This window comes from Macaca thibetana, chromosome 14, assembly GCF_024542745.1.
Source record: "Macaca thibetana thibetana isolate TM-01 chromosome 14, ASM2454274v1, whole genome shotgun sequence".
Taxonomy (NCBI): domain Eukaryota; kingdom Metazoa; phylum Chordata; class Mammalia; order Primates; family Cercopithecidae; genus Macaca; species Macaca thibetana.
In genome coordinates, this window is record NC_065591.1 from 9,334,590 (window position 1) to 9,362,511 (window position 27,922).

The 27,922-nt window shown below is 51.1% G+C and overlaps 4 protein-coding genes across 16 annotated transcripts in view; 1 reads left to right on the forward strand and 3 right to left on the reverse strand.

The window, feature by feature from the left end:
* BATF2 (basic leucine zipper ATF-like transcription factor 2) overlaps positions 1-27,538 on the forward strand; it is a 32,591-nt gene extending 5,053 nt beyond the window's left edge. The window contains exons 2-5 of one of the 3 annotated variants that reach the window (XR_007719262.1): positions 17,539-17,644; positions 20,655-20,756; positions 21,657-21,729; positions 25,652-25,742. Coding sequence is in view for 2 of the 3 variants with exons in the window: in XM_050757268.1 (XP_050613225.1) it covers positions 18,286-18,324; positions 20,655-20,756; positions 25,652-26,437 (927 nt within the window). In the remaining variant the exon portion in view is untranslated. Of the gene's footprint in view, positions 1-17,538; positions 17,645-17,692; positions 18,325-20,654; positions 20,757-21,656; positions 21,730-25,230; positions 25,391-25,651 lie in introns of those variants that run through there. The other 2 variants (XM_050757268.1, XM_050757269.1) reach the window with 2 other exon arrangements.
* Positions 1-27,922, reverse strand: part of VPS51 (VPS51 subunit of GARP complex) — a 148,382-nt gene that overhangs the window by 108,203 nt on the left and 12,257 nt on the right. The gene's annotated exons all lie outside the window — the stretch shown is intronic.
* Positions 1-27,922, reverse strand: part of ARL2 (ADP ribosylation factor like GTPase 2) — a 218,820-nt gene that overhangs the window by 12,158 nt on the left and 178,740 nt on the right. Inside the window, exon 1 of one of the 11 annotated variants that reach the window (XM_050757273.1) lies at positions 6,752-6,755. The exons of the other annotated variants lie outside the window; for them this stretch is intronic. The gene's annotated coding sequence lies outside the window, so the exon portion shown is untranslated. Of the gene's footprint in view, positions 1-6,751; positions 6,756-27,922 lie in introns of those variants that run through there. 11 annotated transcript variants of the gene reach the window in all.
* LOC126935630 (reactive oxygen species modulator 1) overlaps positions 2,525-27,922 on the reverse strand; it is a 94,028-nt gene continuing 68,630 nt past the window's right edge. Inside the window, exons 2-3 of the mRNA XM_050757371.1 lie at positions 2,876-2,926; positions 2,525-2,838 (exon numbers count right to left, since the gene is read on the reverse strand). Of these exons, the coding sequence (XP_050613328.1) occupies positions 2,599-2,838 (240 nt within the window). The 5' untranslated portion in view covers positions 2,876-2,926 and the 3' untranslated portion in view covers positions 2,525-2,598. The remainder of the gene's footprint in view (positions 2,839-2,875; positions 2,927-27,922) is intronic.

Consider the following 27,922-nt stretch of genomic DNA (forward strand, 5'->3'; position numbering starts at 1 on the left):
GCCTCGGCCCCCCAAAGTGCTGGGATTACAGGCGTGAGCTACCACGCCCGGCCAACTATATTTAACTTTTTAAACATTTTTTAGAGACAGAGTCTCACTCTGTCACCCAGGCTGGAGTACAGTGGCAGGATCATGGCTCACTGCAGCCTCAAGCAGTACTCCCACGTCAGTCTCCTGAGTAACTGGGACTACAGGTGCTTGCCATCAAGCCTGGCTAATTTTTTGTATTTTTAGTAGAGACGGGGTTTCACCGTGTTAGCCAAGATGGTCTTGTTCTCCTGACCTCGTGATCCACCCGCCTCGGCCCCCCAAAGTGCTGGGTTTACAGGCGTGAGCTACCACGCCCGGCCAACTATATTTAACTTTTTAAACATTTTTTAGAGACAGAGTCTCACTCTGTCACCCAGGCTGGAGTGCAGTGGCATGATCATGGCTCACTGCAGCCTCAAGCAATCCTCCCACGTCAGTCTCCTGAGTAACTGGGACTACAGGTGTATGCCATCAAGCCTGGCTAATTTTTAAAATTTTTTTGTAGAGATGAGGGTCTCGCTGTGTTGTCTGGGCTGGTCTTGAACTCCTGTGCTTAGGTGATCCTCTCACCTCAGCCTCCCAAAGTGCTGGGATTACAGGCTTGAGCCACCGCGCCCGGCCAAGCCTGGCTAATTTTTAAAATTTTTTTGTAGAGACGAGGGTCTCGCTGTGTTGTCTGGGCTGGTCTTGAACTCCTGTGCTTAGGTGATCCTCTCACCTCAGCCTTTCAAAATGCTGGGATTACAGGCATGAGCCACCCCACTTGGCCTGTGTTTAACTTTTGAAGAACTGACTGTAGCTAGGAATTGGGTGGAGAGGCGTTTAAAGACAAGTAAGGGGCCTAATTACAAGCTGTGTTTTCATTTGCCTCATGGAAAGGAGGAAAGAGAGCTTTTTTCTTTTCTTTTTTTTTTTTTTTTTTTGAGATGAAGTTTTGCTTTTGTTGCCTAGGTTGGAGTGTGATGGTGAAATCTCAGCTCGCTGCAACCTCCATCTCCCAGGTTCAAGCGATTCTCCTGCCTCAGCCTCCCAAATAGCTGGGATTACAGGCATGTACCACCATGCCCAGCTAATTTTTGTATTTTTAGTAGAGACGGGGTTTCACCATGTTGGTCAGGCTGGTCTCAAACTCCTGACCTCAAGTGATCCACCCACCTCGGCCTCCCAAAGTGTTGGGAATACAGGTGTGAGCCACTGCACCTGGCTTTTCTTCTTTCTGTTTTTTTACTTTCAAGCAGAGGAACAGAAGAGAGCTCTTAAATAAAATCTTTGGGAAATACCTTTGGAAGAAAACTAGGAAAGAAGATGTATAGAGCTGTAGTTATATATAACTGTGAATATGAATATATATATATATATTTTTTTTTAACAAGAAAGAATCGTGAAATTAAAATACCCAAATCGTGACATCTGTGAAACCTGCTTTTGAAGGGGAAACTTCTTAGGGCTGAGTAAGTGGCTTGTAACCTGAGGAGAGATCTAGAGCCTTTTACCAAGGCATATTTACCCAACACCTGGAAAGAAAAGTTTGGCATTATTATTATTATTTTTGAGAGAGGGTCTCACATTATTATTATTATTTCTGAGACAGGGTCTCACTCTATCACCCAGGCTGAAGTGCAGTGGCACAGTCACGGCTCACTGCAGCCTTGATCTCCCTGGGCTCAGGTGATCCTCCCACCTCAGCCACCTGAGTAGCTGGGACTAAAGGTCTGTGCCACCACATGCAGCCAATTTTTGGTTTTTTTTTTTTTTTTTTTTTTTTTTTTTTTTTTTTGAGGCGGAGTCTCGCTCTGTCGCCCAGGCTGGAGTGCAGTGGCGCAATCTCGGCTCACTGCAAGCTCCGCCTCCCGGGTTCCCGCCATTCTCCTGCCTCAGCCTCCCGAGTAGCTGGGACTACAAGCGCCGCCACCACGCCCGGCTAATTGTTTTGTATTTTTAGTGGAGACGGGGTTTCATTGTGTTAGCCAGGATGGTCTCGATCTCCTGACCTCGTGATCCGCCCGTCTCGGCCTCCCAAAGTGCTGGGATTACAGGCTTGAGCCACCGCGCCCGGCCAATTTTTGTATTTTTTGTAGAGACTGGGTTTTGCCACATTGCCCAGACTGGTCTCGAACTCTGGGCCCCAAGTGATCCTCCCATCTTGACCTCCCAAAGTGCTGGGATTACAGGCGTGACCCACTGTGCCGGGCCTGAAAATTTGGCATTATAGTTTTAATTTTAAAAAGTAAATCATTTAAATCAGCCATCATATTTCATGTATTACCTTTATAATAATAAGAAAAGTAACAAAACCCTATATTATGGAACCAGAAGGAAAAAAGGCCGGGGGAGAAGACTCTGCTTAAATTAGAATTGCTGACCATTAAGCATTAGGAAGGAGTATACCCAAGTATTTTATTTATTTATTTATTTGTTTATATATCTAAATATTTTTTTGAGTTTGCTCTAGACACACAGTTTCTGTTTTTTTTTTTTTTTTTTTTTTTTTGACTACTCAAAGACTTTCTTTTATTAGTACGTGGGCTGGGATGGATGGGAAGGGATAGATGTAGTGGGCAACCATGGTTAGCATCGGATGCCCATCCCAATGGCCATGAATGTGCCAAACGTGCCGCCACTCTGCATCATGGTTTTCCCAATGCCGCCCATCAGCTCTCGACCCCGCATTCCGATCCTCAGACAGGAAAAGGTGCCGAAGAGCGCCCCGGCCGCCATGCCCACGGCGCAACCCATCACGAAGCCCATCTTGACGCGGTCGAAGCAGCTTGGCTGGGACTGTCCGTAGGGACCCACGGCCACCGGCATCTGCGGGGGATAGGAAAGTGTGGGCCCAGGCGCTCACCTAGCTCGCGGCCTCGGTCGCTCAGCTCTACGTCTCTCCCGGAAAACGACTGGGAGGGCGCCACAGTTTCTGTTTTAATTTTTTTTTTTTTTTTTGTTGAGAGAGGGTCTCTTTCTGTCGTCCAGGCTGAAGTGCAGTGGCGCGATCACAGCCCACTGCAGCCTCGTCCTCTCAGGCTCACATGATCCTCCCACCTCAGCATCCCAAGTAGCTGGGACCACAGGCACATGCCACCATGCCCAGCTATTTTTTTAAATTTTTAATTTTTTTTTCTTAAATAATGATGAGGCTGGGCATGGTGGCCTTTTCCTGTAATCCCAGTACTTTGGAAGGCCAAGCTGGGTGGATCACCTGAGGCCAAGAGTTTGAAACCAGCCTGGCCAACATGGCAAAACCTCGTCTCTATTAAAAATACAAAAAATTGGCCAGGTGTGGTCACGCGTGCCTGTAGTCCCAGCTACTTGGGAGGCTGAGGCATGAGAATCGCTTGAACCCGGGGGCGGCGGGTGGCAGTGGAGGTTGCAGAGATTGCACCACTGCACTCCAGCCTGTATGAGACAGAATGAGACCGTCTCAAAAGAAAATTAAAAAAAAAAAAAAGAGGGAGCAAGTTATGATTGTGTTCGTGTGTGACAAGCAGCACTTATATCTGGTGTAAATTGCTCCAGATTTCTTATGCTTATAAAGGAGTCTCAATAAGAGATGGGAAATTGGGTTCTCTGGATTCTTAGTTTTCCCTGTTTAACCCTCACTGTCATTTGTTGCCCTCTGTGGACTTGCCTTATTTTTCTGCAGTGTTGCAGCAAGTGAAATATTCTCCATGCAGCTGCTCATGAAACCTGAACCAGGAGGTAGCAGATATCTGTGTTAGAGGAGTCTCTTTCCCTTATAGATGATGTAAGTTAAATTACTACCCAGTCTAGAGTGCACCAGCTTCAGACATAATGCACAAACCATGTCACTGGGAGTCAAACTCTTACTCTATGTGCTGTCCTCTGGGCTGGCTACATTCTCAGGCAGAGCCCGCCCATGGGAGTGGGTCGGCCACCAGAAACACCATCTTAGTAGCACCCCAGGGGGGCACATCCCCAGCACCTACCACTTTCCCAGTAGCTCCAAGGAAAGTCCCAGGCCTGGCCTTCCTTGGTCTGGCTTGGGTCACGTGCCTATTCCTGACATCAATCACTGTGACCAGGTGAGATTGGCAAGGCCAGGGCCCCAGGCCCATGCTGGAGCACAGGGTTGAGGTCACCTTGTTGCCCAGGTTAACCTCAAAATCCTAGGCTCAAGTGATCTCCCCACCTTGGCCTCCCAAAGCGTTGGGATTGCAGGTGTGAGCCACCACGTCCGGCCTATTTAATTCTTTTAAACTTTTATACATTGTTTATATTAGATTGTTTATGATAAAGTCACAGTTTTAATGAGAAGACAGAAAACCTGTTTTCCCTCTCTGATAAGACAATCTATGATGCCAGTCTTATTTTTTGGACCACATGCCTGTGACAGAGGCACCAACCAGCACGTGCTGGCAGCTTACCCAAGTGTGGGTTTTGTCCCACTAATTAATAAGCAAAGAACTGGAAGCACAGAGATGGCAACTGCATACAGACCATAGTTCTGCCCTCCTACCGCTCATCTTCCTGTAGGTCTTTTTTTTTTTTTTTTTTTTTTTTTTTTTTTTTGAGACAGTCTCACTCTGTCACCCAGGCTGGAGTGCAGTGGTGCGATCTTGGCTCACTGCAACCTCCACCTCTTGGGTTCAAGCGATTCTCCTGCCTCAGCCTCCCGAGTAGCTGGGATTACAGGCATGCACCACCATGCCTGGCTAATTTTTATATTTTCAGAAGAGACAGGGTTTCACCATGTAGGCCAGGCTGGTCTTGAACTCCTGGGTTCAAGTGATCCACCCACTTCGGCCTCCCAAAGTGCTGGGATTACAGGCGTGAGCTGCTGCGCTTAGCCTCTGCAGGTTTTACATATCCAAAGACAGCTGGGTCCCTAGTGCTGGTCACTGATGATTCAGTGGGTGTGTACATCCTGCATGCCACTGCTGCATGCCTCATAAGACAAGTCAGAGTTTTCGAGCATCTTCATTACAGGTCTTAGCCCATCTGCCAGTGTGGGAGGCAACAGAGGCATCCTCCCCAATTTCCAGATGACAAAAGGAGGTGTTAGTCATCCCCCAAGGGCACATGACATCTGCAAGCTATTCCAGAACCTTCAGAGGTAGAAAGGACTTGAAAATCTGAGCTCTTCCAACAGCCACGTGCTCGTCCACCTCACCTGTTGCCTGTGCTGGATGCTTCCTGCCTCTATGGGGCTGAGCCTGGTGAATGAATGCAGGAGAAACTGCTGCCTCTGGCTGCCTGTGTCCTGCTGTGCCCTTACTCTGGAACCTGAGAGACAGGTACCCCTCTTCTCTCCATGTGACAGACCCCCCCACTCACCTGGATCGCTGCAGCAGTCTCCTGACCAGCTTCCTTGCCCACCTGCTCCAAGGCACAGAGACCTTTTTATTTTTATTGATTTATTGAGACAGAGTCTCACTCTGTCGCCCAGGCTGGAGTGCAGTGGCGTGATCTTGGCTCACTGCAACCTCTGCCTCCCGGGTTCAAGTGATTCTCGTGCTGCAGCTTCCAGAGTAGCTGGGATTACAGGCATGAGCCACCATGTCTGGCTAATTTTTGTATTTTTAGTAGAGATGGGGCTTCACCATGTTGGCCAGGCTGGTCTTGAATTCCTGACCTCAGGTGATCCACCTACCTTGGCCTCCCAAAATGCTGGGATTACAGGCATGAGCCACAGTGCTCGGTCAACCCTTTTATTTTTTATTTATTTTTATTTATTATTGCTATTATTATTATTTTGAGATGCAATCTCAGTCTGTTGCCTAAGCTGGAGTGCAGTGGCTCCTGCTTCAGCCTCCCGAGTAGCTGGGATTACAGGCGTCCACCACCACGCCCAGCTAATTTTTGTGTTTTTGGTAGAGACAGGGTTTCGCCATGTTGGCCAGGCTGGTCTCAAACTCCTGATCTCTGGTGATCCACCCACATCCGCCTCCCAAAGTGCTGGGATTACAGGTGTGAGTTACCGTGCCAGGCCTATTTATTTATTTTTGAGATGGAGTCTTGCTCAGCAGTGCAATCTCGGCTCACTGTAGCCACTACCTCCTGGGTTCAAATGATCCTCCCACCTCAGCCTCCCAAGCATGCGCCACCACGTCTGGCTAATTTTTGTTTTTTTTTTTTTTTTTTTTTTTTTTGAGACGGAATCTTGCTCTGTCACCCAGGCTGGAGTGCAGTGGCCGGATCTCAGCTCACTGCAAGCTCCGCCTCCCGGGTTTACGCCATTCTCCTGCCTCAGCCTCCCGAGTAGCTGGGACTACAGGCGCCCGCCACCTCGCCCGGCTATTTTTTTGTATTTTTTAGTAGAGACGGGGTTTCACCGTGTTAGCCAGGATCGTCTCTCGATCTCCTGACCTCGTGATCCGCCCATCTCGGCCTCCCAAAGTGCTGGGATTACAGGCTTGAGCCACCGCGCCCGGCCTAATTTTTGTATTTTTAATAGAGACAGGGTTTCATCATGTTGGCCAGGCTGGTCTTGAACTCCTGACCTCAAGTGATCCTCCTGCCTCGGCCTCCCAAAATGCTGGGATTACAGGTGTGAGCCACCATGCCCGACCAGGGACCCTTTTAACCTCTGCATCAGATCACATTCTCCTCTGCTTAGAGCCCTCTGGTGCTCTCTGTATCTTTCAGAGTAAAAGCCCAAGGTTCTCACTGGCCTAAGAGCCCCTGTGTGAATGGCCCGTGGCCTCCACCCCAATTTCTTGCTCCCTCGACCCTGCCAGTCCCGGGAGTCCACTACACCACTCTGCCCCCGACCCCAGCCAGTACCTCACTGTCATGGCTCTCTCCTCTTCAATTCTTTGCTCAAATATCCAATGTCAAGAACAATTTTTGTTTGTTCAAATGTCTCAATGAGGCTCAGTCTGACCCCACTATTTACATGTGAAATCCCCCACCCCACACTCCCCACGGCCCTTACCTAGCTCTCTTTTCCCTGTGGTACCTGTGGACTCCCACCAGACTAGATAATTCACTTAATAGAATTATTGTCTCCCTGCTCCTCCCTAGGATGGAAATGCCACAAGGGCAGGACTTGGATCTTTTTTAAAAAACAGATGTCTCCCAGCACCCAGAGCAGGGCCTGCCACATAGGAGATGCTCAGGATATAGTTGCTGGGTGATAGAAATAAGGATAGAGGTTTGTGAATTGCTTTCTAGCTGCTCACACAGACAGGAAGCAGCAGGGCTTCACCAGGCTTGTTCTCGCCATCAGGTTTCTCAGCCCCCAAACCATGGCAGACCCGGCTCCCACTCTCTGAGATCCCCACAGATTCCAACTCCCACACCGGCCCCAAAACAAAAAGGGCGTCTTGGCTGGGCATGGTGGCTCATGCCTGTAATCCCAGCACTTGGGGAAGCCGAGGCAGGTGGATCACCTGAGATCAGGAGTTTGAGACCACCCTGGCCAACATGGCAAAACTCCATTTCTACTAAAAATAAAAAAAATAGCTGGATGTGGTGCTGGGCATGGTGCTGGGCACCTGTAATCCCAGCTACTTGGGAGGCTGAGGCAGGAGAATTGCTTGAACTCGGGAGGCAGAAGTTACAGTGAGCCAAGATCGTGCCACTGCACTCCAGTCTGGGCGACAGAGTGAGACTCCATCTCAAAAAAAAAAAAAAAAAAAAAGAAAAAGGGCATCTCGGCTGGGCGCAGTGGCTCACGCCTGTAATCCCAGCACTTTGGGAGGCCGAGGCGGGTGGATCACAAGGTCAGGAGATTGAGACCATCCTGGATAACATGGTGAAACCCTGTCTCTACTAAAAATACAAAAAATTAGCCGGGCGTGGTGGCGGGCGCCTGTAGTCCCAGCTACTTGGGAGGCTGAGGCAGGAGAATGGCGTGAACCTGGGAGGCAGAGCTTGCAGTGAGCCGAGATCGGGCCACTGCACTCCAGCCTTGGGGTCAGACCGAGACTCCGACTCAAAAAAAAAAAAAAAGGGGGGGGCATCTCATAGGTACCCCTCCCCATGGGTGCCGGGAAGGGAAGACTCAGCCCCAGAGTGGAAGGCAGGTGGCAGTGCTGGGGGAGGCACCCAGGTCTCTGTCTGCAGCACCAACCTCGGTTCATTGCTAGTCCCTTGTTTAGAAAAAAGCCTCCCAAGAGGTACAGGCAGGCCCTGGCCTCCCGCACAGCAAGAAGGACCCTGAGAAGTCATTGTCAAGTTCCTTCATTTTATTTTATTTATTTTGAGACACGATCTTGCTCTGTCTCCCAGGCTGGAATGCAGTGATGTGATCTCAGCTCACTGCAAGCTCTGCCTCCCAGGCTCAAGTGATCCTCCCATCTCAGCCTCCTGAGTAGCTGGTACTGTAGGCTCACGCCACCATGCCCAGCTAATTTTTGTTTTCATTTTTGGGGTGGTTGTTGTTGTTGTTGTTGTCAGAGATGGGGTCTTGCCGTGTTGCCCAGGTTGGTCTTGAACTCCTGGGCTCAAGTAATCCTCCTGCCTTGGCCTCCCAAAATGTTGGGATTATAGGGTGTGAGCCACAGCGCCTGGTTAAGTTCCTTCATTTTACACATGAGGAAACAGGTCCAGAGAGGGCACAAGGCTGTCTGAGACATTGAAGCTTGGTGCACGTGAGCTGCAGGTGAACTCAGCTCTCTAGAGAACCCCATCCCCAGACTTTCTTCCGGATGGGGCTCCCTTTCCAGCTCCTGGGACCCTGGTCTGGGGCTTCTGGGAATCAGTCCTGCTCCTGCAGACCCACAACAGGTACAAATGCTCCCTGCCCTCTAAGGGTGTCCTGTGCCCCTGTTATTTCCACTCCAGGCCCCAGGATGTTTGTTGGATTGAAGGGGTGGCCTACCCCTCCACACCTGTGGGCGTTTCTCGTTAGGTGGAACAAGAGACTTGAGAAAGGAAATGAGACACAGAGACAAAGTATAGAGAAAGAAAAAGTGGGCCCAGGGGACCAGCGCTTAGCATACAGAAGACCCACGCCCGCACCGGTCTCTGAGTTCCCTCAGTATTAAAGAAAAGGAAGCGGCAGGATAATAGGATCATTATAGGGAGAAAGTCAGCAGTAAGACATATGAATAAAGTTCTCTGTGACATGAATAAGTTTAAGGAAAAGTGCTGTGCCTTGATATGCATATGCAAACATCTCCATAAACCTTTTTAGTGCATAAAGAGCAGCATTGCTAGCAAGTCCCGCCTTTCGCCCTAAGGTGGTTTTCTCCTTTCTTAGTAAACAGAACATACAATCGGGTTTTACACCGAGATGTTCCATTGCCCAGGGATGGGCAGGAGACAGATGCTTTTCTCTATCTCAACCGCCAACAACCGCCAAGAAGCCTTCTTTCCTCTTGTACTGGTCCCCCGCAGCACAGACCCTTCATGGGTGTCAGACTGGGGGACGATCAGGTCTTCCCCTTCCCACGAGGCCATATTTCAGACTACCACATGGGGAGAAACCTTGGACAATACCTAGCTTTCCTAGGCAGAGGTCCCTGCGACCTTTGGCAGTGTACGTGTGGCTGGGTACTTGAGATTAAGAGAATGGTGATGACTTTTAACCAGCAAGCTGCCTTCAGGCACTTGTTTAACAAAGCACACCCTGCACAGCCCAAAATCCTTTAAACCTTGAGTCACCGCAGCACATGTCTCTTGCAAGGACAAGGTTGGGGGTAGGGTCACAGATTAACAGCATCTCAAATACAGAACAAAATGGAGTCTCTTATATCTACTTCTTTCTATATAGACACAGTAACAGTCTGATCTTTCTTTCTTTTCCCCACATTGGATCAGTGAGGAATAACATGAGAAGAGCACAGGGAGGCTGCAGCAGAACCTGGGTTTGCCTGTCTCCGCTGCCTCCTTGTACTTGGCCAGTTCCCCTCTTCTTGCCAGGCCTCAGTTTCCCCGGTTGCAAAACAAACTGGAGAATCTCTGGAGTCCTCTGATGGTGACTGACTGCTGACCTGTGTGGTCAAAGCTCTCCTGCACCCTTGGTGCTGGTTCTGCCAAGGGCAGCGCCGTCTTGTCTGTTGCATTTCAAGTCACTCGCTAGCCTGGGTTGGGCTTCATTTCCCACCCCACTGCACCCCAGCCAGCCCTCCAGTCCCTCGCTCCATGAGCTTGGCTGGCCACTCCCTGGCACCAGCCTCCGCATGAGGCCCTCCCGTCTTTAGGGGTAACTAGGACAAGAGCAAAGGACTTATCCTGTCTGAGGTCACTGGTGACCACTTTCCATACCTTGTTTCAGTCATCAGGGCAGCCCTGGCAAAGTGAGGGAATTATCACCATTTTACAGACAAGGACAGTGAGAACCCAGAAAAACCAAGGGCCTTGTCCAAGCTCAAACAGTAGCAGGACAGAGCGAGGATTGAACCCTGGTCTTTTCGGGGCTTCCACTGCCTGGGAAAATCCAGGAGCTATGGTCGCAACTGCCATTTGCAAACAAAGCCCTGGGATGCTCTCAGACTCTTCAGAGCTCAGCTGTTTATAATTTATACTGCCTGCCCATTTCCAGAAGTTCCAGACCACTTCCTGGAAAGATGTGCAAGTACATTAAAGGAATGGCAGAGACTCAGAAGCACAAGGCATTGGAGGTGGCAAAGAGCCAGCAGGAGTGGGGGTTGGGGAGGGGAGTGAGCGTGGGAAGATGCACTGAGGACCAGGCAGTGAAGAGCCCCATAGAGCCCTGGGGAAGTCACTTAGTTCCTGGGAGGCCCAGCTATTTGCAGACTCTTTTTTCATTTTTATTTTTTAACACGGAGTCTCTGTTGTCGAGACTGGAGTGCAGTGGTGCAATCTCGGCTCACTGCAACTTCTGCCTCCCAGGTTCAAGCAACTCTCCTGCCTCAGCCCCCCGAGTAGCTGGAAATACAGGCATGTGCCACCATGCCTGGCTAATTTTTGTATTTTTAGTAGAGACAGGGTTTCACGAGGTTGGCCAGGCTGGTCTCGAACTCTTAATTTGCCAACCTTGGCTTCCCAAAGTCTTGGGATTACAGGTGTGAGCCACCGCGCCTGGCCCAGACTCCATCTTTTTTTTTTTTTTTTTTTTTTTGAGACGGAGTCTCGCTCTGTCACCCAGGCTGAAGTGCAGTGGCCAGATCTCAGCTCACTGCAAGCTCCGCCTCCCGGGTTCCCGCCATTCTCCTGCCTCAGCCTCCCGAGTAGCTGGGACCACAGGCGCCGCCACCTCGCCCGGCTAATTTTTTGTGTTTTTAGTAGAAACGGGGTTTCGCCGTGTTAGCCAGGATGGTCTCGATCTCCTGACCTAGTGATCCGCCCGTCTCGGCCTCCCAAAGTGCTGGGATTACAGGCTTGAGCCACCGCGCCCGGCCCCAGACTCCATCTTTAATGAGCACTGAAATGTGCTGTGCACAATGTGCTGAAAGTAAGTCTGTTTTTCTCTCCCCACGCCCTGGGGAGTCCCCATGATGTGGCTTCCCCTGTCTCTGCCCAGCATTCAGTACATCTGGAATCATCCTTTGGCAAGCCCTTGCTTTCCTGTCCACGGGTCCCTGACTGCTGGGACCTTCCTCCACATCTTGGGCAGCTGTGAAACAATGGACAGGAAGAGTGCTGGGCTTGGTATCAGAGGCAGGGGGGCATTGGAGTCTATCAACCTGGGGAGGTGACCAGGGTCCAGGATGTGCTGCTGAGTGGCAGTTTCCTCATGTCGGAAGCTGAGCTGAAATCAACTGGCATCTACTCACCCTTCTTCTGCCAACAGTACCCAATGCCCTGGGGAACTGCCCCTTCTTCACCCCTAGTCCCTATGGTTTAGATGGGGCTGACCCCAACCCTGGGCTCCAGGATGGGCTTGAAGTCCTGGCCTTGCCAATCTCACCTGGTCACAGTGATTGATGTCAGGAATAGGCACATGACCCAAGCCAGACGAAGGAAGGCCAAGCCTGGGACTTTTGTTGTAGCTACTGGGAAAGTGGGAGGGGCTGGGGATGTGCCCCTGCTGGGGTGCTGTGAAGCTGGTGTTTCTGGTGGCCATCCTACTGCCATGAGCGGGCTTTGCCTGAGAATGTAGCCAGCCCGGAGGACAAATAGAGGAAGAGTCTGACTCCCGATGACATCGTTTGGGCATCGTGTCTGAAGCTGGTACACTCTAGACTTGGTAGTAACTTAGATCATCTATAAGGGAAAGAGACTCCTCTAACACAGATATCTGCTACCTCCCAGTGAAGGTTTCACGAGCAGCTGCATGGAGAATACTTCACTTACGGCCGGGTGTGGTGGCTCATGCATGTAATCCCAGTCTCTTGGGAGGCTGAGGCGGGAGGATCACGAGGTCTGGAGTTCGAGACCAGCTTGGCCAAAGTGGTGAAACCCTGTCTTTACTAACAATACAAAAATTAGCGGGACGTGGTGGTGTACGTATGTAATCCCAGCTACTCAGGAGGCTGAGGCAGGAGAATTGCTTGAACCCAGGAGGTGGAGTTTGCAGTGAGTCAAGGTTGCGCCACTGTACTCCAGCCTGGGTGACAAGAGCAAAATCCTGTCTCAAAAAAAATTTTTAAAAAGGCTGGGTGTGGTGGCTTACGCCTGTAATCCCAGCACTTTGGGAGGCAGAGGCAGGTGGATCACTTGAGGCCAGGAGTTTGAGACTAGCCTGGTCAACATGGTGAAAACCCGTCTCTGCTAAAAATACAAAAGTTTTGTTGGGTGTGGTGGTGTGTGTCTGTAGTCCCGGCTACTTAGGAGGCTGAGCCAGGAGAATCGCTTGAACCCGGGAGGCAGAGGTTGCAGTGGGCTGAGATCATGCCACTGCACTCCAGCCTGGGCGACAGAGCAAGACTCCATCAGAAAGAGAGAGAGAGAGAGAGAGGGAGGGAGGGAGGGAAGGAGGGAAGGAGGGAAGGACAAAATACAAGCCTGTTGTTACATGAATAAAAATTAATCAGATATGTATTGAGTGCCTTTGTTAAGTTTAACAGATGTTTATGTGACTTAACTGTGGGCCGTGCACTGTTCTAAGCCCTTTACACAAATTACTTAAATCCTTCTATTATGGCCGGGCGCGGTGGCTCACGCCTGTAATCCCAGCACTTTGGGAGGCCGAGGCAGGCGGATCACAAGGTCAGGAGATCGAGACCACGGTGAAACCCCGTCTCTACTAAAAATACAAAAAATTAGCCGGGCGTGGTGGCGGGCGCCTGTAGTTCCAGCTACTCAGGAGGCTGAGGCAGGAGAATGGCGTAAACCCAGGAGGCGGAGCTTGCAGTGAGCCGAGAGCGCGCCACTGCACTCCAGCCTGGGCGACAGAGGGAGACTCTGTCTCAAAAAACAAAACAAAACAAAACAAAACAAAAAATCCTTCTATTATCCCCATTGGCCAAGCATGGTGGCTCATGCCTATAATCCCAGCACTTTGGGAGGCTCAGGTTGGCGGATCACCTAAGGTCAGGAGTTCGAGACCAGCCAGGCCAACATGGTGAAACCCCATCTCTACTGAAAATATAAAAATTAGCTGGGCATGGTGGCTTGCACCTGTAATCCCAGCTGCTTGGGAGGTTGAGGCAGGAGAATCACTTGAACCCAGGAGGTGGAGGTTGCAGTGAGCCGAGATCATATCACCTCACTCCAGCGTGGGAGACAGAGCAAGACTCCGTCTGAAAAAAAAAAAAAAAAAAGCCGGGCGTGGTGGTTCACGCCTGTAATCCCAGCATTTTGGGAGGCCGAGGTGGGTGGATCACCTGAGGTCGGGAGTTTGAGACCAGCCTGACCAACATGGAGAAACCCCATCTCTACTAAAAATACAAAATTAGCCAGGCGTGGTGGCACATGCCTGTAATCCCAGCTACTACGGAGGCTGAGGCAGGAGAATTGCTTGAACCTGGGAGGCAGAGGTTGCGGTAAGCCGAGATCGTGCCATTGCACTCCAGCCTGGGCAACAAGAGTGAAACTCCGTCTCAAAATAAAAATAAAAATAAAAATAAAATAAAAATAAAAAAAACAAGGTGAGCGCAGTGGCTCGCGCCTGTATTCCCAGCACTTTGGGAGGCTGAGGCAGGCAGATCACGAGGTCAGGAGATCAAGACCATCCTGGCTAACACGGTGAAACCCCATCTCTACTAAAAATACAAAATATTAGCCGGGCATGGTGGCGGGCACCTGTAGTCCCAGCTACTCAGGAGGCTGAGGCAGGAGAATAGTGTGAACCCGGGAGGCGGAGCTTATAGTGAGCCGAGATCGCCCCACTGCACTCCAGCCTGGGCGACAGAGCGAGACTCCATCTCCAAACAAAAACAAAAACAAAAATCAAACAAAAAACCCCACAAAATTGTATGTTTCTGTTTGCCATAAAGACAACCACCATAACATATCATCCCCATTTTACAGATGAGGTATAAAGAGGTTTGTTAAGTAACCTTGCCCAAGAACAAGTTCCAGGTCTTAGGATAGAGCCTGCCCATCCTTCATTGTCCCTTCAAAAGAGCTCCTGCTCTGGAAATCCTTCCCTGACCTCCCCAGCAGAAAGTGACCTCCCCAGTGGGAAGTTCTATGACAGGAAGTGCCTTCCTCAACAGGCGTGTCCCACACACCCTTGGATTGTAAACTCCTCCCAGCTGAGGCTTGGCTCCCACTGAGGTGTGGATGGGAAGTCAGTAGCCAGTCAGCACTGCCAGCAACTTACTGGCCTCTTTTTCTGCTTTCATCTGTAGCTTTCTGGAGGTGCTCTGAGGAGGCCATGCCTAATATGACCTAATCCCTAATATGAGGGATGCACATGGTGGAAGGACCTAGACTGAAGGGCCGTCATCTTCAGCAGCTGGAGATCTGAGCGTCTGTCTAACCCCAGGAAGTGTGGGAAAGAATGGGGACAGGGTAGGGGCTGGACACAGTGGCCAAGATTGCACCACTGCACTCTAGCCTGGGTGACAGAGTGGGACTCTGTTTCAAAAAAAAAAAAGTGGGGGCACAGGGCTTCAATGCATCCTGGCTTCTCCCAAAACAGTAGTGTGACTTTCTCTTCCCTCTACCTCAGTTTCTTCACTAGTAAAATGATGAAGTTGGTTGAGGAGAGCCCACTAGGAACCCAGAGCAGGTCCTGTGGGAATGAGCGAAAAGTTTCTTTCCTCAGAAAAGTTTTGGGGTTCCTGGGTGGCAAGCTGCCTGCTGGACTTTAACTCATTAATTCATTAACTGAGCGTCTATTATGTGAAGGCAGTGTTTGAAGCACTGAGAACCCTTCAAAGAACCAGTCCTGCCATGCAGGAGCTCATTGGTAGGTGTGGTATTTGGGAGGCCTCCAACCCTCCACCCACTGGGGCTGCTGGCTCTGGACTAATGGACTAGGCCTTTCCAAGCAGGGTGTGGAGCAGGACTGAGGCCTGGAAGAGAGAGGTTGTGTTCTCCCTGCAGCCCTGCCCCTCCTGTGGGGTGACCTTGCCCCTCTGGGCATTAGTTTCCTCACCCTCTTTTTATGGACTGAAAGTTTGTGTCCCCTGCAAACTCACACACTGAAGTGCCAACCCTTGGTAAGATGGTATTTGGAGGTGGGGCCTTCAGGAGGTAATTGGCTGAGATAAGGTCGTGAGGGTAGGACCCTACCATGGGGTGAGTGTCTTTATAAGAAGGCAGAGAGACTATCTGAGAACACGGTAGGAGTGCCACCATCTTCCAGCCAGGAAGAGGCCTTGCCAGGAGCTAAACCTACCAGTACCTTGCTCTTGGATTTCTCAGCCCTCAGAACTGCGAGAAATAAAAGTGTCATTAAGCCACCCAGTTTCTGGTATTGCATTATAGCAGCCTGAGCTGACTGAGACACCGTCTAAGGCAAGGTCAGATTGGATGGTCCCACCAGCCTGGGAGAAGTCTCCCACAGCCATTCCTAGTTAAACATTACCCACTCCCCCTCCTTCCCTCCCTCCCTGCCACTCCCTCTCCCAGCTGCCTCCTTAGGAAGCCATAAATGCTGCCTTCTTTGGTCTTCTCCCAGGGCTGTGGTGTTGTGGGAAGAGCTACACCTGCTGTCTCACCTCTGTCAGAAGCTGAGATCTGGAGAAGAAAGATTGGGGGTCTGGGGTGGGGGCTGGGATCTGGAGTGGGGACACTAGCCCCTACACACACACACACACACACACGTGCGGGTGTTTCTTCTTAGTCACATCATGCATAAGGCACCTGCAGATCCTCCCAGGGGAGCTCATAGGCTGGCTTAATGAGCCCTTCAGGTGCCTGCCTCAGGCAAGATGCCCCAGCCTTCCTGGTTTCTGGGAAACAATAATTCAGAGAAACAGGGATGGCCTCACTGCGTGGGGCATCCCACTTCAGCCTCTGCCCCCAGGCCCCTCAGAAACTAGGAGGGCAAGGCCCAGCTGTTATGCCCAATCCCACCCACCCAGGCATTTTAAATTAGGAGCCTGCATTAATAATCTTAGAATCCAGAATATGACACCACAAATCTCAGGAGGGGGATTCCTTGCCGCATAGTACTTTACAATATCCCAAGAGCTTTCTTCTCATTTCATTCTTTCCCATCTTCAAAACAACTGTCAAATAGGTATCATTTCTTTGTAATTGCCAGCATATATTTGAAGACACTGAGGCTCCAGGTGATAAACTGGGTGAGTGGAGTGCCAGGACTGAGAGTCAGGTCTTTTGACTCTGAAACCCAGACTTGCTTTATGCCTGGTTCTAAGGATAGCAGGGGACTGCACTCTCCACATTGCTGCCCATGACAGACATCACTAATCGATCATGGTGTGGCAGACATTGCTAATCAACTGCAGTACTCTTTTTTACTAAGCTCAGAGGTGTCCATGACTCTTTAAAACAACATTCCAGGGAGGGATTGCATTGGGAGTTATACCTGATGTAAATGATGAGTTGATGGGTGCAGCACACCAACATGGCACAAGTATACATATGTAACAAACCTGCACGTTATGCACATGTACCCTACAACTTAAAGTACAATAATAAAAAAAAAAAAAAAAAAAAAAAACTTTCCAGCCACCATCACCTATCAGAAGATCATACCTGTATTTGCCATTCTTGTGACCCCACATCATCAGCCATGAACCCTCAGGTCTCAGGTACAACCCCAAGACGCTCTAGTCACCAGACCATAGGACTCTACAGACTGCATGCATGCTGTTCTTGGACAGGAATTACTGGCCTCTCTGGCCCCCAAACAGATGCCCCATCCAAGTGTGGTCCCTCTTAGAGATACAGCAACCATGCAGATATGCCTGGGGCTTCAGGGTTTGCTAGGTCTTTATTTTTTAATTTTTAATTAATTAATTTTTTGAAACAAGGTCTTGTATTGCCCAGGCTGGAGTGCAATGGCAAGATTATAACTCACTGCAGCCTTGAACTCCTGGGCTCAAGTGATCTCCCATCTCAGCCTCGTGAGTAACTGGGAATACAGGTGTGTGCCACCATGCCCAGCTAATTTTTTTTGTTGTTGTTTTAGTAGAGATAAGGTCTTGCCATGTTGTCCAGGCTGGTCTCAAACTCCTGAGCTCAAGTGATCCTCCTGCCTTGGCCTCCCAGAGTACTTGGATTACAGGCATGAACCACTGCATCTGGCGTAACAAAATTGTTTTTATCCCCACTTTACAGATTTGGAAACAGAAACACAGATGAAATTACGAACCCAAGTCACGTAGCTTGGAAGTTGGGCTCCTAACCACTGGACATCAATCTTTCCACTGCTACGCAGTCTGTTGTACGAAAACAGTAACGTATCCATCTGTTCTATCCAACGGCCATTGCTTATTTTTGCAGACATGCTTCCATAGTGGTCTCAGAAGGTTTGGGGGTGGTTGTATTATCTGGCTTAGTTCCTGTAATGAGCCTGGGAGTGGGTAGTTGTACCATCCTGCAGCCCTTACGGATGAGAAAACTAGGGCTCAGAGAAGGAGAGTCACTTTCTGAAAGCTGGACAGCTCCAATGTGGGCTGTGATCCAGTTCCCCCAATTCCAGAGCTCAAGGGCTCTCTACCCCACATGAGCCTCAGTCCCCACTGGCTTCTCCTCTCATCTCAGTCCCTGGCTGCCTGCCCTCCCTCCCCCGGAACACCCTCCTCACACCTGGCCTTTGGTCTTCCCTCCTCTCCACCCTCCACCATCCTCTTTCCAGAGAAGGGGCCCAACCGGAAGACCAGTTCATGTTAGGAAATTCTAGCCACGTGAACAAGCCTGAGCCAGGGATTCTGAGCAACTGGTGGCTTTAGGAGAAACTGAAACTTGGCCCTCTGGGGGCGGAGTGGCCACTGGGGATTTAAAGAGCCACCAGTTCCTTAGGCCTCCAGAGGGCACTGAGAAGTCACAGCTGCTGAGGGACGACTCTGCTTCCCTGCCTAAGCCATGCACCTCTGCAGGGGCAATGGGCTGCTGACCGGGACAGTGAGTACAGGGGATTGGGGATCGGGGGTGAGAAGGGGAGCATCCCAAGGGTTCTCAGTGCCCAGGCAGTGAGGGCTGCAGTCAGGAGCTCCTAGTCCCAGCTCCATACTCTTAGCAGTGTGACAGACGGCTCTGCATGCCCCTCTCTGGGCCTCACTTTCCTCCCCTGAAGTCGGGATTGGAATGAGTTGTTTCCAGCTCTCACATTGCAGGTCCAGCCTTCGGTTTAGAACTTGACCTCTGTGTACTTGCTCTCCCCTAACGTACCTGGTCCCCCCTCACTACCCTCACAGCAGCCTTTCCTTCCTTCTCCATATAACCCAGGCCGGCTGGCCGTGGTGGCTCACGCCTGTAATCCCAGCCCCTTGGGAGGCCGAGGCAGACAGATAACATGAGGCCAGGAGTTCAAGATCAGCCTGGGCAACACGGCAAAACCCCGTCTCTACTGAAAATACAAAAATTAGCCGGGTTTGGCAGGGCACGTGTGTAGTCTCAGCTACTCGAGAGGCTGAGGCAGGAGAACTGCTTGAACGCGGGAGATGGAGGTTGCAGTGAGCTGAGATTGTGCCACTGCACTCCAGCATGGGCGACAGAGAGAGACTCTGTCTCAATAAAATAAAATAGGCCAGGCTCGGTGGCTCACACCTGTAATCCCAGCACTTTGGGAGGCTGAGGCGGACAGATCACCTGAGTTCAGGAGATTGAGACCATCCTGGCCAACATGGTGAAACCCCGTCTCTACTAAAAGTACAAAAATTAGCTGGGCGTGGTGGTGCATGCCTGTAATCCCAGCTACTCAGGAGGCTGAGGCAGGAGAATTGCTTGAACCTGGGAGGTGGAGGTTGCAGTGAGCCGAGATCATGCCACTGCACTCCAGCCTGGGTGACAGAGAGAGACTCTGTCTCTGAAATAAAATAAAATAAAATAAAATAAAAATATTCCCTGGGCCATGGTTTCCCTTGGAGGCTCTGCCCATCTCACAGGAGCCCCATTCACTCTCCATGGGTCCTGTCTCAGCCTTTAGTCTCTTGGTGCCCCAGTGTTACAGTGAGCCTGGCGTGGACATGGCCCCAGGGAGCATATGGCCAGGGTGGAGCTGTGGCAGGAGCCTAGGAGCATTCAGAATTTGTGGCCAGGGTGGCCAGGGCCTTGCCTGAGGTCCTTACCCTCAAACAACATGCCCCAGAGAGACTTGGGGGAGAGGGCTGGGCTGTGAGCTCTCCAACAGTCCCTCTTGCTCTGACTTTGCAGAGCTCTGGACATTTGGGTAAAATATTTTATCTAAGTTTCATTCACCCCAGGGTACAAGGTGGTCACAACTGTCAACCTTTGAGTCCACTCTTCCACCAGAGTAAACCCTTCATTCATTCATCCTTCGCTACCACCCCACTGCGATGTGAGCAATTTGAGGACAGGCATTTGTGTGTATTCTGTTTGCTATTGTGTCCCCCTAGCTTATTGCCTGGAACATAGTAGGAGCTTATACATGTTTGTTGAGTAAGTGAATATCTGCTTTGGGCTTGAGCTGAGCTGGGCACAGGGAACATCTGCCCTCATGGAGCTCACAGGGAAGTTCACACCTTGGTGTGGAAATCATGGCAGTGAGAAGAATGGAAGCTGAGCTTTATGCCACGCCAGCTCTGGGCTGCCTGCCGCATGGGCTTTACCCCTCTGCTGTAGTGCTTCCATTGCAGGGATGGGGCAATTGGGTTCAAGAATGTGGGGCTTGGCTGGGCACGGTGGCTCACACCTGTAATCCCAGCATTTTGGGAGGCCAAGGCTGGTGAATCACCTGAGGTCAGGAGCTCGAGATCAGTTTGAGACCAGCCTGGCCAACATGATGAAACCCCATCTCTACTAAAAATACAAAAATTAGCCAGGCATGGTGGCAGGCGCCTGTAGTCCCAACTGCTTGGGAGGCTAAGGCAGGAGAATTGCTTGAACCCGGGAGTCAGAGGTTGCAGTGAGCCAAGATTGTGCCGCTGTACTACTCCAGCCTGGGCAATAGAGCGAGACTCTGTCTTAAAAAAAACAGAAAAAAGAATGTGGTGTTTGAAGTCAGCTCTGTCTGAATTTGAATCTCAGGCTTCCCATCTTCCCTGTTTGCCCTCCCACCCTCCACGTGAGCTATGAGCAGGACACGGAGTGAGGCTGGCATTCCAACACGGTGTGCAGTGCCTGCTCTAGGGGTGCCAAGGGAGCTTCTGGGAGAACAAAGACCCTTGGGAACTTGACTCAAGGGGAAAGACTTGGCTTTACAAATGGCAGGCCAGGATGGAGGGCACAAGGCCTGACCGCGCCCCCTGAGTCCTCTGCCTCGTGCCCCTCAGGACCCCGAGGAGCAGCAAAGGCAGCTGAAGAAGCAGAAGAACCGGGCAGCCACCCAGCGAAGCCGGCAGAAGCACACAGACAAGGCAGACGCCCTGCACCAGGTGCGGACAACCCTTTTCCTTGTCTCTGACTCCACTTACCGGCCCGGTCACCCCTTCTCCACCCCACCTGTGAGCAGACTTTCCCCAAACTCCTGTGTTTCTCTAGGTCACCTGGGTTTGGGATGAGGAAAGGGTCCTGTGGCTGAGATTTGGAAAGTTCTGGGTGTTGAGTACAAACCGTGTACCAGGTACACACCAGGATCCAGGGACACAAAGGGTTATCCTCAGCCCAGCCTTGTCCTAAGGTGTCTGCAGTCTCAGGCAAGGAAGACAGGAAGTGCAGGCAAACAGGGAGACCCCAACACAATGGCCAGCTGAGACACTGGTTAAAATGCAGATTCTAGGCTGGTCACAGTGGCTCACGCCTGTAATCCTAGCACTTTGGGAGGCTGAGGCTGGAGGATTGTTTGAGCCCAGGAGTTCAAGACCAGTCTGGGCAATATAGCGAGACTCTGTCTCTACAAAAATTAAAAAATAGTTAGCTGGGCATGGTGGTGCACACCTGTAGTCCCAGCTACTCAGGAAACTGAGACAGGAGGATCGCTTGAGCCCAGAAGTTCAAGGCTGCAGTGAGCCATGATTGCACCACTGCATCCAACCTGGGCAACAGATTGAGACCCTGTCTGCAGAAGAAAAAAAAAAAGTGGATTATTCTTCCTCTGCCAGCTCCCACCTCATGAGGCCAGGTGGGGCCCAAGGACCTGCATGGTAATCTGTGATTAACCACTCAGGGGTCAGAGTTCAGGAGGTGGCCAAGACCATACTGTGAGAACTGTGGTTCAGGGTTAAAATGGGCGGGGTTTCCAGTCCCAGTTTCAAGTTGCTTCCTTTACTGAGCTTCATGCTCATCTGAAAATACCATAGATGGTGGCTTAAACAACAGACGTTTATTTCTCACAGTTCTGGAGGCTGGGAAGTCCAAGATCAAGGCGCCGGCCAATTCGGTTCCGGGTGAGGGTGCTCTTCCTGACTTGTAAGTGGCTGCCTTCTCACTGTGTGCTTATGGCCTCCCAGTGCACATGAGAGGACAGAGTGATCTCTTTCCCTTCCTCTCCTTTTTGGGGTTTTTGTTGTTGTTGTTGCTTTTGAGACAGAGTCTCACTCTGTTGCCCAGACTGGAGTGCAGTGGCGCCACTTGGCTCACTACAACCTCTGCCTCCTGGGTTCAAGTGATTCTCCGGCCTCAGCTTCCTGAGTAGGTGGGATTACAGGCATGCGCCACTACGCCCAGCTAATTTTTGTTTTTCAGCAGAGGTGGGGTTTCACCATGTTGGCCAGGCTGGTTTCAAACTCCTGGCTTTAAGTGATCTGCCTGCCTCAGCCTCCCAAAGTGCTGGGATTACAGGTGTGAACCACCGCACCTGGCCCCCTCCTTTTTGTTTTAATTTTTTATTCATTTATTATTTATTTATTCTTTCTTTTTTATGTCTTCATATTCTTTATTTTTTAATAGAGATGGGGGTCTTGCTATGTTGCCCAGGCTAGTCTTGAACTCCTGTGCTCAAGCAATCCTCCCACCTCCATGTCCCAAAGTGCTGAGATTACAGGCACGAGCTACCATGCCTGGCCCCTTCCTCTTTTTTTTTTTTTTTTTTTTTTTAGAGGGTCTTGCTCTGTTGTCCAGGTTAGAGTGCAGTCCACGATCTTAGCTCACTGCAACCTCAGCTTCCCAGGCTTAAGCGATCCTCCTCACCTCAGTCTCCCGAGGGGCTGGGACTACAGGCATGCACCACCACACTTGGCTAATTTTTGTATTTTTTGTAGAGACAGAGTTTCTCCATGTAACCCAGGCTGGTCTTGAACTCCTGGACTCAATTGATCCACCTACCTCGGCCTCCCAAAGTGCTGTGCTGGGATTACAGGCTTCAGCCACTGCTCCCGGTCTCCCTTCCTCTTCTTATAAGGACACCAATCCTATCAGATTAGAACCCTATCCTCTATCCTAGGACCTCACTTAATCTAAATTACCTTCTAAGAACCTTATCTCTAAAGGTAATCACATTGGGGATAATGGCTTCGACATATAATTTTTGGAGGGAACACAATAGGGTCCATAGCACATAGGTGGTGGCACTGAGTGGTCTAAAGAGGAGATGAGCAAGGCGCAGTGGCTCACGCCTGTAATCCCAGCACTTTGGGAGGCTGAGGTGGGTGGATTACTTGAGGCCAGGAGTTCGAGACCAGCCTGGCCAACATGGTGAAACCCCATCTCTACTAAAATACAAAAATTAGCCAAGCACGTAGCTAATTAGGCAGTCCCAGTAGCTGGGATTACAGGGACTTGGGAGCTAATTAGCCAATCTCAGTAGCTGGGGCAGGAGAATTGCTTGAACCTGGGAGGCAGAGGTTGCAATGAGCTGAGGTCATGCCACTGCACTTCAGCCTGGGCAACAGAGAGAGACTCTGCGGGCGGATCATGAGGTCAGGAGATCAAGACCATCCTGGCTAACATGGTGAAACCCCCGTCTCTCCTAAAAATACAAAAAATTAGCCGGGCGTGGTGGCTGTGATCCTGGCTACTCAGGAGGCTGAGGCAGGAGAATGGCGTGAACCCGGGAGGTGGAGCTTGCAGTGAGCTGAGATCAAGCCACTACACTCCAGCCTGGGCGACAGAGCCAGACTCCGTCTCAAAAAAAAAAAAAGAACTTTGAGTCCAGGGCCAAAACAAAAAAGAAAAAGGCGATGAAGCCTGAGCTTAAGAACAAATGGGCGTTTTCCCAGAGGATGAAGGTCAGAAAACACATTGGGAACAAATGACACAGTGCTGGCACAGGCGTGGGGAGCAGCAACCTGTAGACCAGGTGAGAGTGAGAACTGGTGCTCAGAATGGTGCCTAGGAGACCCATGCATTCGTTTATTCCTTCCTTCTGGAAATGCCTATTGAGCGTCTCCCGTGTGCCAGACACAGTTCTAAGCACTGGATATAGAGCTGTAGACAGTAGACAAACGCCCACCCTAGCCTCACCCCACAGGGCTTATATTCTCCTGGGGAAGCCAGACCCACAGACAAAAAGTCCCTCGAGTGGTCAGGATGTCAGATGGTGTTAAATCCTGTCAGGAAAACTAAAACAGGGAAGAGGAAAGGGACGAAATTGAAATTGTCACTCCTTGAGCCTCCTGAAGGTAGCAAATGAATGAATAAATGAATGAGTGAGTGACTCAGTTCCTGGAGGTCTTTGGAGAATTTAGGTGAAGGGTGACCTAATGATACATTTTAGAAATGTCCATAATTCCAGCTGTGGGCGGTGGCTCGCCCCTGTAATCCCAGCACTTTGGGAAGCCAAGGCTGGTGGTCACGAGGTCAGGAGTTCGAGACAAGCCTGACCAACATGGTGAAACCCCATCTCTACTAAAAATACAAAAATTAGCTGGGCATGGTGGTGCGCACCTGTAGTCCCAGCTACTCGGGAGGCTGAGGCAGGAGAATCATTTGAACCCAGGAGGCGGAGGTTGCAGTGAGCTGAGATCGCGCCATTGCACTCCAGCCTGGGCGACAAAGCAAGACTCTGTATCAAAAAAAAAAAAAAAAAAAATCATCATTCAACTTGCAGAAACCAGTCTGCGAATGGGGCCGGTGGCTTTCAGGCCTGTTAGAACTTTGAGTCCAGGGCCAGGCACGGTGGCTCACGCCTGTAATCCCAGCACTTTGGGAGGCTGAGGTGGGCGGATCATGAGGTCAGGAGATCGAGACCATCCTGGCTAACATGGTGAAACCCCGTCTCTCCTAAAAATACAAAAAATTAGCCGGGCGTGGTGGCTGTGATCCTGGCTACTCAGGAGGCTGAGGCAGGAGAATGGCATGAACCCGGGAGGTGGAGCTTGCAGTGAGCTGAGATCGAGCCACTGCACTCCAGCCTGGGCGACAGAGCCAGACTCTGTCTCAAAAAAAAAAAAAAAAGACCTTTGAGTCCAGGGCCAAAACCACATTTTTATGCAAAACACCCTTGCAACTTCTTCTTTCAAAGTGTCCAGAAAAGGGGACGGGGGGTGACTGAAGGAAGTTGTTCAATGTATTCAGCCCTGTGTGAGATGTGGACATAAAATTCTTTCTGCATTTTTACCACTATTGTCATCATAAATGGTTATTTAGAACTGCACATTGATTGTGTCTCAGGGGTTCTCAGAACCGGCATTCAGCAGAATAGAACTTAATAAATGCTGATTCAGGGATGCAGAATCGAACACACTCGTGCTATCAACCTGTAAAACAATCTCCTGAATCCTCCCACAGTGCTCGTAGGGGCGAGTTCTGGGCCCTCAAAAGATCTGGCACTGGCAATAAGCAATCTAGGACAGAATGACATCAAAGTTGCCACGGGAAGGCCCTGTTGGGATTTGCACGGGGAAGGGCGGCGGAAGGGTGTCCAGGCAGAGGAAACAGGAAATGTGGCCAGGAAGCAGAGTTCATGTGAGGGTCAGGAAGGGAGGGGAGAAAGAAAGAAGGCGGGAGAGAGAATACCAGAGGTCTGAGCTGCGGCCACCACACAGGCCTGGAATTCTACCACAGGGAATTTGGTGGGTGCCTCTAAAGGGCTTTAACCTGCAATTAATGACACGGTTGCTGAATGGCTCCTGTGGGCGAGGGAATAGGTGGTTTGGGGGGCACATGGGTTGGAGGCCCATGGAGATACCAGGTGAGAAATGGCACTGGCTCTAGGGCACTAGCGGTGGGATGAAAGCAGGTGGATCTGAGCCCCCTCAGGGGGTGGGACAGGGGAGACTTGGTAGGTGGTTATGAAGGGCTGACCAGAGAGTGGCCAAGAGACCCCACTTGGCTATTCCAATGGTGGTGGCATCTGTCTCCTGAAGTTGAGAACCCTGGAAGGGGCCAAGGCTAATGCAGGGCTCCTGACACTGGCTGAGGTTCCCCGCCCCTTCCATCTGCTTCTCTGCAGCAGCACGAGTCTCTGGAGAAAGACAACCTCGCCCTGAGGAAGGAGATCCAGGCCCTTCAGGCCGAGCTGGCGTGGTGGAGCCAGACCCTGCACGTGCATGAGCGCCTGTGCCCCATGGACTGTGCCTCCTGCTCAGCTCCAGGGCTCCCGGGCTGCTGGGACCAGGCTGAGGGGCTCCTGGGCCCTGGCCCACAGGGACAACATGGCTGCCAGGAGCAGCTGGAGCTGTTCCAGACCCCGGACTCCTGTTCCCCAGCTCAGCCGCTCTCTCCAGGTCCACAGCCTCATGATTCCCCCAGCCTCCTCCAGTTCCCTCTGCCCTCACTGTCCCTTGGCCCCACTGTGGTTGCTGAACCTCCTGTCCAACTGTCCCCCAGCCCTCTCCTGTTTGCCTCACACACTGGTTCCAGCCTGCAGGGGTCTTCCTCTAAGCTCAATGCCCTCCAGCCCAGCCTCACAGCCCAAACTGCCCCTCCACAGCCCCTCGAGCTGGAGCATCCCACCAGAGGGAAGCTGAAGTCCTCTCCCAACAACCCTTCTTCTGACCTGGGGCTTGCATGTCTGCAGAGCAGGGAGCACAAACCTGCTCTCTCAGCGGCTGCTTGGCAAGGGCTGGGTGTGGATCCCAGCCCTCACCCTCTCCTGGCCTTTCCTCTGCTCGCCTCTCTCAAGTCCACTTCTAACCTGGTCTCTGGAGCTGCGTTGGCCCCTTCTTCGGGCTCAGGAAGCAACCTTAGCACACGGGCCTCTCCTCCCTCGCTACTGGGTGCTGCCCTGCGTGGCTGACCAGCTGGCCCAGGATTTCACAGTGGAAAAGGAAGCCACCACTGATGCCTCCCACTGTGACAGGCCCTGTCACCACCAATATCTTATTTCAACCCCACAGTTGACCTGAGAAATCGAGATGATCACTCCACTTTTTCAGACAAGGAAACTGAGGCTCAGGGAAGCCAAGTGACAAGGCCAAGGTCATGAAGCCTTTCTTGGAGCCGGAAACACCACCCTCTGCTCCTCCTTCTCCTGTCCTGGCCCAGGCATCCTAGGGGCTGAAATCCTGGAAACTGAGGGCTGATGTGAGAAGGTTTGTGTGCTGGGATCAGAGAAGGGCTCTCTGCACTCCTACGTGATTCCAGGGCCAGAGCCCTGCGGTCCCAGAAATCCTGACCAAGCTGGGGCAGGTCCAGAGTCCAAGCCCTGGTGGGTAGAGGCCAAGTAGAAGCCCGGACTCTTGCTTCCCCTAGTAGTGTTTTCAGTGCCAAGAAGCTGAACCTACAGGCTGGAGTTGGGGAGAGGCCTGGCACAGGCCCATCTGGGATTTCTACAGCCTGGGTACTCATAGCCACACCAAGGCTTCTGGGAGATTCTGCAGGGTCAGCTCTCCAGGCTGTTCCCAAATAGCTCCCTGCCTCCCCACTGCCCCTAAAACCACAGTGGAAGAGCCATTCATCTCATAAACAAAAAGCAAGAGGAAAGAATGAGGAAGGACCCTGTGCAAGGTTATTTTCAAGCAGTGATGGGCTTGCACCTGACAGCAGGGAGGCTATACCTTTCCTGGTAGCACCCGCCCCTGTGTGGCCCCTAGGCCCCCATTACCCTCAGACCCCGCCTAAGCAGTTCCCTCATTGCTCCTTGGCCTGGGCTAACAGCAGGAAGAGCAGGGCCCAGGACCCAGCGGGAGTTCAGTGATGGTGTCTGCTTCAAGAGGGTGTTTTGCACTCTGACTGCAGGACAAGCATTCTAAGGGGGATTGGGGAGAGAAACCCTGGCTCTTCACCCAGGTTTCACTCACATGTAAATGAAACACTATGTTAGTATTTAACACATTCCTGGATACTGAACACAAGTCTTGGAACATATGTGATGGAAATAAAGTGTTTTGCAATCTTTTCTGCTTTGCCTAGTTGCTTAAACCTCTGGTTGTAACCTATAGAGTCTTTGAAAGAAGAGAGAATAATAGAGATGGGCAACCCCTCATGAACTGGCTAATTAATCTCCCTCCCATACTACAGATGAGGAAACTGAGGCTCAGAGATGAGATGGACTTGCCCAGGTGTATTAGTCAGTGTTCTCTAGAGAAATAGAACCAATAGAGTGTGTGTGTGTGGAGAGAGACAGAGAGATTTGTTTTGTTTTTTCTGAGATGGAGTTTCATTCTTGTCACCTGGGCTGGAGTGCAATGGTGCAATCTCAGCTCACTGCAACCTCTGCCTCCTGGGTTCAAGTGATTCTCCCGCCTCAGCCTCCCGAGTAGCTGGGATTACAGGTGCCCAC